The sequence below is a fragment of the Lathyrus oleraceus genome, chromosome 4, assembly GCF_024323335.1.
Source record: "Lathyrus oleraceus cultivar Zhongwan6 chromosome 4, CAAS_Psat_ZW6_1.0, whole genome shotgun sequence".
NCBI lineage: Eukaryota > Viridiplantae > Streptophyta > Magnoliopsida > Fabales > Fabaceae > Lathyrus > Lathyrus oleraceus.
Genome location: NC_066582.1, coordinates 206,164,309 through 206,173,147, shown reverse-complemented (window position 1 = coordinate 206,173,147; position 8,839 = coordinate 206,164,309). Strand labels below are relative to the sequence as shown.

The following is an 8,839-nucleotide window of genomic DNA, read 5'->3' as shown; positions in this document are numbered from 1 at the left end:
TCTATTTGCCTAAAAAATGTTTTTTTTCTACTTAATCATTTCTGATCATAATCTAATTTTATATGAATGAGGTAGAGAAATTTGCTTATATGAGGTGGTTCTTATAAAAAATAGCTTACAGGTCATATGAATATTCTAATTTAATGTTAGAAAACACAACTTGGAATAGCTTACAGGTCTGAAATAATAATGTACAATAGTATTAAAATTTGGTATGTTCGTCATGTTTAATTTTTGAACCACTGAAAATAAAATAAAAATCCCTTGGAATGCATGTATTCTATTCTCTCCTAATACCCATTAGGAAGTTATCTGATTTTCTCCTAATACCCATTAGGAACTTATCAGCCATTAATTTTTGTCTAATATATGTTTTAATTTTCAGTGGTTGACGAGTTAATTGTTTGCCTTATAGAAAATGGATCGTACTTGGATGTACGATAGAGTATATTCCAATAGACACGGATTGAAAGAAGAGTATGTTCGCGGGGTTAAAGACTTCGTAAAGAGGGCTTTGAAACAACCTATTTGTAAATCTGAGGGAGGGATAAGGTGTCCGTGTATAAATTGCAAGTGTCTCAAGATAAGAACACCAACTAATGTTAGACTTCACTTGTATCGAGATGGATTTCAACCAGACTATTGGATTTGGACTCAACATGGAGAAGTAGAGCTCAATGTTAATACAAGGAATGATTCAAATAGTAGTGAGCATGTGCATCATGATGACCAAATTGAGGCAATGAATCAGATGGTGTATGATGCTTTTAGGCCTTATGGAGTATTCTCTCACGTGAATGATAACATAGAAGTTGAGGAATATACGGAGGATGAGTTTCCCAACGAAGATGCCAAACGATTTTATGACAAGTTGATATCATTCAACAAGCCCATTTATGAGGGAGCTACCCAATCAATATTATCAATATCTACTCAACTTCTTGAAATTAGGTCTAATTGGCATGTACCACAAAAAGGTTTAGATTTTGTTGCACAAATGCTTAAAAGTGTATGTCCAGTTCAAAAATGCTTGCCCGATAACTATTACCAAGCAACACAGTTGGTATCTAAGTTAGGGCTAAAGGTTGAGAAGATTGATTGTTGTAAGAATGGTTGTATGTTATATTACAAGGATGATAGCAATCTATCAAAGTGCAAATTTTGTAATGCTCCTAGGTTCATTCCTCGCAAGACTGGCATGGGAAAGTACAAAGATATCCCAGTGAAGAGAATGTTCTACTTCCCAATCATTCCCAGATTACAAAGATTGTATGCATCAACTGAGTCGGCAAGTGAAATGAGATGGCATCACATGAACAAAAATAGTTCCAACATCCTTCGCCACCCGTCAGATGGAAAAGCATGGAAACATTTTGATAGTGTATATCCTGACTTTTCTAGGGAACCCAGAAATGTAAGGTTGGGTCTGTGTTCAGATGGTTTTACTCCTTACATTCAAGCGTCTGCTTCTCCATACTCATGTTGGCCAATAATAGTTACTCCGTATAATCTCCCCCCTGAAATGTGCATGACCAAACCATACTTGTTTTTGGCATGCCTCATACCCGGACCTAAAAACCCTAAATTAAAGATAGATGTCTACTTGCAACCATTGATTGATGATCTACATCGATTGTGGTCCAATGGAATATTGACCTATGATATATCTACAAAACAAAACTTCATCATGAAAGCCTGCTTGATGTGGACAATTAATGATTTTCCAGCCTATGGTATGTTATCTGGATGGGGAACACAAGGTAAATTGGCATGCCCTCATTGTATGGAACACACTGATGCTTTCACCTTGAAAAGTGGCCATAAGAATTCCTGGATTGACTGTCATCGTCGTTTCTTGCCATCTAATCACTCCTTCAGAAGGAGTAAAAGAAGTTTCCTAAAAAATAGGGTTGTGACCAATGAGCCACCTCCCATTTCCACAGGGAAAGATATATGGGCGGTAATAAGTAATTTTCCAAAAGTTACTGAAATTGGATGGGAGGCGAAATGGAAAGAATTCGAAGGGTATGGAGTGGATCACAATTGGAAAAAGCGAAGTATTTTTTGGGATCTCCCATATTGGAAGGATAATTTGTTAAGGCATAACCTCGATGTGATACACATAGAAAAAAACGTCTTCAATAATATATTTAATACTGTCATGAATGTTAAGGATAAAACAAAGGATAATGAAAAGGCAAGAGAAGACTTGGCTAAATTATGCTTTCGCGGGGACTTGAAGCTCCAACCCTTAGAAAACGGAAAGAATGGTAAACCAAAGGCTAGTTACACTCTAACCAAATCTGAAGCCAAGTTGGTTTGTAAATGGCTTAAGGAATTGAGAATGCCAGATGGCTATGCTTCAAACCTCAGTAGGTGTGCGAATGTAGAAAAGGGTACGGTGCATGGGATGAAGAGCCATGATTGTCATGTTTTCATGGAATGTTTACTCCCAATTGCATTCCATTCATTGCCAGATTTGGTTTGGAAACCATTAACTGAGCTAAGTCGATTCTTTAAAGATCTTTGTTGCAATACATTGAGGATGGACGACTTAATTAAGTTGGATGAGAATATTCCAATTATCATATGCAAGTTGGAAAGGATTTTTCCACCAGGTTTCTTTGACTCAATGGAGCATCTTCCAATCCATCTTGCGAAAGAAGCAATTCTAGGTGGTCCAGTACAGTACCGATGGATGTATCCATTCGAAAGGTAATTGTTGTGGTTGATTTTATTAAGTTATTGCATGTTTATCATAAATTAATAAACGTGGAATGATTGAATGTGCAGATTTATGGGAGTCTCAAAGAGGGCAGTGACAAATAAGGCTAGAGTTGAAGGTTCCATATGCAGTGATTATATACATCGCGAGACAAATTACTTTTGCTCTCATTATTTCAACTCTTTCTGTTTGTTGCCAACCATAAATCTTAGTAACAAACCTCATTTAGACAATGATGACATTCTACCTACAATGTCCATTCTACAAAGTGGCGGTCGACCAAGTGGGAAGTCACGAAAATATTTTCTATCTGATAAGGAATGGAAGTCTTCACATGTGCATGTCTTGATAAATTGTGATGAGGTTAAACCATATCTTGAGTAAGTGTGCATCATAATATATTCAATCAAATTATTGATGCATATCATAATAGATATTTACTTATGAATCGTGTGATTTATTTCAGCATATTCTTAGAGAACCACTCTCTAGATATAGAAGATTCATCTGGGCGCATACATATAGAGTTTCCCATATGGCTGAAGAAATATGTAAATGAGGAGACAAATGGAGTTACTAACCAAGATATAATTGCCTTGTCTCGCAGTCCTGCATCAATGGCCATATCATGGAACATGTATTTTATCAATGGGTACAAGTTTCATACTGAAGAATGGAGCAAAGGTAGAAAAACTAGCAATTGTGGTGTGCACGTGAAAGGTCTTGCAGAAGGAGGAAATACTGATTTTTATGGAATAATCAAACATATCTTTGAGCTAGATTACTTCGGTCTGAAGCATAAGATTCCAGTTTTTTATTGTGAATGGTTTGATCCAACAAGGAATACGGGCACAAAGGTTCACCCACAATATAAAACTATGGATATTAAGATGGATAAACGTTATCGTCCTTATGATCCTTTCATCCTTGCGCAAAATGCAAGACAAGTGTATTATGTCCCATATCCAGAAATGTGTAGAGATATGCATGGATGGTGTGCGGCAATCACCACAAAACCAAGGGGTCGCGTAGAGATTGACAACATAGAGGATGAAGTACCTTATCAATCTGATGGGATGTTACCGGCGCTACCCAATGTAGAAATTGAAGCAATATCTTGTTTGCGTGACATGTCACAATTAGATGTGTTTGAAGAGATTTTTGATTGCTCTACTAGTGAAGCAGATAGAGGGCATTGATGAAGATAAATTAAGTCGCTGTGCATTTATCTTTTCCCTGTAGAGAACTTTTTCTTTGTTTACCCATCCTTTGTTAGCAGCATTCCTTTGTATTTGATTACAGGGTTTCTATAATGGAATATTTGAACACTGTACATTTCCTTGATTAATGGATTTTCTGATGACTTCTGAGTACTTTCTATCTTATGCATTCTTTCCAACATGATAGTTTTCATACCCAAGATATTTTGCAGGATGTGTGCTTTTTGTTGTATTCAGAAGTGATGCTTTCACAATTGATGAAATAATTTGCAGTGACTTTACTATGCATTTGTTGAACTAAAATTAATTTAATATTATACTCGCCACATCTTTTCTTTTACTTTTAATTTTATCAGAAACTGCATTTGATAATGTTATGATACTGTTAAGAGTGTGAGACTGACTAATCCTTTTATTTTTATGACAACAGATGACTAAAAGAGGTGGAAAAGCTAAGGTATTAGCACCAGGAAAACTTCAAGAAGAACGAAATCGCATAATTAACAAGAAGCATATCGTTAGGAAACCTGCTCAAACAACATTGTCTATGCAGGATGCATCATCGGCACCAACACCAGCTCAGGCAGCACCGTCCGTGCAGGTTGCATCGTCGATGCCGACATCAGCTTCGAAAAAATCATCTGTGCAGGCTGCATCGTCGATGCCAACACCAGCTCAGGAAGCATCGTCCGTGCAGGTTGCATCATCAATGCCAACATCAGCTTCTAAAAAATCGTGTGTGCAGGCTGCATCGTTGATGCCAACACCAGCTCAGGCAGCATCGTCCGTGCAGGCTGCATCGTCGATGCCAACACCAGCTCAGGCAGCATCGTCTGTGCAGGCTGCATCGTCGATGCCAACACCAGCTCCAACTGTAGTACCTGTTCATGCCACTACCTCTGAGAAATTCAGTTTTATGCCTACTCCAACTTTAAGCCATCAAACAATGGCTGGCCCTCAAAGTATAAACCTTCAAACAATGGCTAGCCCTTCAAATTTGGCAGAGGAGGAAGATGTGGATGCTGATGAGGATGAGGCGGTGGGTCAAGAAACTATTACCCCTCTTGTGCCAACAATAGATGAGAATGGGAAAGTTATTATAAAACCATCTGGTACTGGGTAAGTCATATATATTCTCATAATTTAATTTTGTGCAGGAATCTTTACTATATGTTGCAAATTTTGATTTTGGCTTTTCTGCATGCCTAAAGAAGCTTCTGTAAAATTGTGTATCCTCTGCATTTGAAGTTGGCATGTGAAACATAGGTTACCGCACATAGCTCAAAATTCGACAAGTTTAAACTGTGGCTAAAAAGAATCTCACAAAATATTTGTCATAGTTGAACCATGACCAAATATGACACATGTTTGATTTGCCACGCTTAAGTTAACCTACATAGGACCTTCAGAAAACTTAAGACAGATCTGAATATCAGATATCAAATATGTAAACATAATCATCTAAAGAGACATAGTAATATAGTATGCAGTAATAAACCAAATAAAGATTAAAGATTTTCCACCTTGTTGTGAATCTCACCTTTTATGGGTTCGTACACTACAGCTTTTTAAGTGCTTCCCTACAGTTAAATGTGATTAATAATATTGTTCTGTCTTGGACTGGAATAATTAACACAAGAATGTAACATGTGTCATAATCATAATTGGTCATTAGGAACTCCATTGCATGATTCTATACAGAGGAACAGAACATGTAGATTGATTTTGGGTGTAAAAGCTCCTAATCTAAATATGCTTACAGTACTAAAGTTCCACTTGGGAACATCATTCTCTAATAAGCTTCTTTCAGTTTACTTAATGTTTTATTTTGAGGTAAGTATCTCGTTAATTAACTATGTAATCATTAAGATACTGATGTTTAAAATATTCAATTAGACATATTGATTGATAAAAAGGATTCTCCATTGCATATGTAGAATTATGGTAATAACAGTAACACTACATTTCATGTCAGTATTATACAACATTTGAAACACTACAAAAAAAAATGAATACTTTGGAGGCTGTTGCTGAATCTCAACATTTCCTATTACAAACAAATATCATACATTGTAATTAAAAAAAAAATGGAAGGAAAAAAAAGTTTAAGTGTGGAAGAAATCTCATATAGTTTTATTATTGTATTTTGTCTAAAATATATATAACCTGTTAAGAAAGTTGAGAATATTACTATCCATATGATTCTTAATAATTTAGTAGTTTTATTATTGTATTTTGTAGGCTAGTTCCTGCCAAAGAAGTTGTTGGTGCCATTAATTATGCGATACGCAAACAATTTTATAAACCTATACATCATTGGTCTGCACTCGATCCTGATACGAAAGCTGATTGGTTTAAGTTGTTTGGAGTAAGTATTTATTGACTTTTGTCACTTAAGTTGATCAAATTATATTTAAAAAAGTAACTAATTGGTTATTAATATTAATTATGTGATTTTAATTATTTTTAGGAGAAGGTTTCGTGGGATCCTTTCGATCATGCATTTGTCTATAGCGCATTTGAAAAAAAAGGAAGAAAACGATTAAACGACATGTTGGGGAAGGCGAGGAGAAAAGGGACTCGACCTTCATGGATTGGTGATGATGCTTGGGTTGAACTTCAAACTTATTGGAAAAAGACCGAGTTTTTGGCTGTGTCTTCTCAAAACAAGACCAATCGAGCTTCCGCAAGAGGCGGAGCAGTCCACACCACAGGCCGTAAGGCTCATATTGATGTTGCACTTCAACTTGTAAGTAATAAAGTCCTAACAAATTATTATTATTATGAAGATTCTTTATATCTTGACAGTTTTACTCGTATTCTGTATTGATTATTGGATTATTTGATTTTTGTAGTCACGTGAACTTCAAAGGGATCTGCGTCCCGATGAGTTATTTTTAAAAACACACAAGAGGAAAAATGGTGAATGGGTTGACAGTCGTGCTGCATCTACTTATGTAAGTTCTCGTAAATTTTACTACATCAATATTTGCATCCATGCTTTCAGAAGCAGACTTATTCAAATTAAACTCTCCAAAAAGGATCTAGTTATCCATTTTTATAGTCTAATGTAAGTTAGATATAATAGCACAAGTCCTATGTTTAACTATCAGTTTGAAATTCCTGCAATCAGTTTGCTGTGCTGTTTGATATTTGTTTGAAATTCCTGCATCAATATTTGCTGTGCTGTTTGATATCAGTTTGAAATTCCTGCAATCAGTTTGAAATTCCTGCTTGTGTTATCTTGCTGTTAGTTTGTTAGGGTGCGACTGTGACATTGAAGATGTGGGTGGGATGAAGAAAGATATGAATAAGATGTCTTTAACTAGTTGATACTACTATTGAATTGAACAGGGAATAGACAAAGTAAAAAAGGTGCGTGACTTTGAATTTCAACATATTCAAGTTCAAACAGCCATTTTTATGAAATTGGGTTTTTATTCAACGCATGCCTATTTTGACAAGGTAGAGAGAGGTGTGAGTTTGAACCAGTTCATAGAAAAAAAAGACTACATTTTAATTCATTTTTCGTATTGCAATTTACAAACCTCTTTGGATTTGGATTATCAATTTATCATAATGCAATTCTATATTTTATATTTATTTATTTGTATATGAAAGTGAAAACAGGGTATCTTCTATATACTCAATTGATATTCTGTTACACTGGTTTTTGGCTGTATGCGATGACCAATTTGATTCACGGTTTAATAGAAAAAATGGGGCTGTGGTTGCATTTTCAAATACCAACATGTTTTCTAATAATAAATATTATGTGGTCATATTCAGCAGCTATGAGTCAATTCTTTATAAAATGGAAACTAGCTTAATTGGTTCAGTCACATGAAAATGCTAGCAATCTTGTGGTGCAAATTGATTTGATTCATGATTTATGAAAACCTACTGTTAATTGATTATGCATTATTGTCACACTTATTTGAAAACCTACATGCTTGAACTTGAAAAGTAATGTATACGTTCTATGTTAATGTAGTGTTTAAAGTTTGTGACACAATGGCATTATAACCATCCTATTTAATAGCCCGTCTTCATCTCTAAATTCTTAACAGAGCACTAACTTAGCATTATAATGTTTTGTTATGCAGAAGACTTTTAAAGAGAAGTTTGATGCAGAACTTCAGCCAACTGAAGAAGGGAATGGAGAGGTTGTTCAGGTGTTAGATGGAGAGCGTGTAAATCAGCTATGGACAGAGGCTGCTGGGGGCCGTAACCGTGGTCGGGTTTATGGCGCTGCAGATTTAGCTATTAATCTAAAACGTGGATCAAAAAGTTTTACCCAACAATCTCAAACTCCTCAACACTCTATGTTTGGGATGTCATTAGAAGCTGAAAGAGCAGCTAGAATTAGAGCTGAACAAATTGCCGAGGCTGCAACGACCCAATTACAAGAGGCTAACGAAGCAATGCGAGCTGCTACCGAGGCTGCAAAAGCTGCTACCGAGACTGCACAAAGGATGGAGAGGGAGATGAATGCTTGGAAGGAATTTATGATGAAGAAATTTGACACTTCACCTTTTGTATCACATTCTCATCATTATGATGACGATTTGGATGATCAATCATTAGATGAAGATTGATCTTGTACTTTTAGTAGAACGAATTAATCTCGGATGTGATTACTTTTTGTGTATGTTTTTTGAAAGTTAATGTGGGTAGAACTTTTGTAGTTACTTTCACGAATGTTTAAAATTGTTTCCAAATGTTTTACCATAAATATGATATTGTGGATTGAAAAAATTTGTTCGAGTGAGGTTGTCATGTTGCAACCCGTTATTGTCCTTTTTTGTTGACTTTAGAGTCGGTGTATGCAAGGCTAAATATTAGTATAGACTTTTCTATGTTGACTTTAGTGTCGGTGACACGGACGCTATCT

The 8,839-nt window shown here is 35.7% G+C and overlaps 2 protein-coding genes across 2 annotated transcripts; both read left to right on the top strand.

Moving 5' to 3' along the window:
- The first annotated feature begins 418 nt into the window (after positions 1–418).
- On the top strand, positions 419–3,924 carry LOC127136682 (uncharacterized). The gene is made up of 3 exons (XM_051063214.1): positions 419–2,715; positions 2,794–3,105; positions 3,192–3,924. The coding sequence occupies exons 1-3, from the start codon at positions 419–421 to the stop codon at positions 3,922–3,924; spliced, it is 3,342 nt and encodes a 1,113-aa protein (XP_050919171.1).
- Positions 3,925–4,375: 451 nt separating this feature from the next.
- On the top strand, positions 4,376–8,543 carry LOC127136681 (uncharacterized). Its single transcript, XM_051063213.1, has 5 exons — positions 4,376–5,064; positions 6,187–6,313; positions 6,416–6,694; positions 6,801–6,902; positions 8,052–8,543. The coding sequence occupies exons 1-5, from the start codon at positions 4,376–4,378 to the stop codon at positions 8,541–8,543; spliced, it is 1,689 nt and encodes a 562-aa protein (XP_050919170.1).
- The last annotated feature ends 296 nt before the right edge of the window (positions 8,544–8,839 follow it).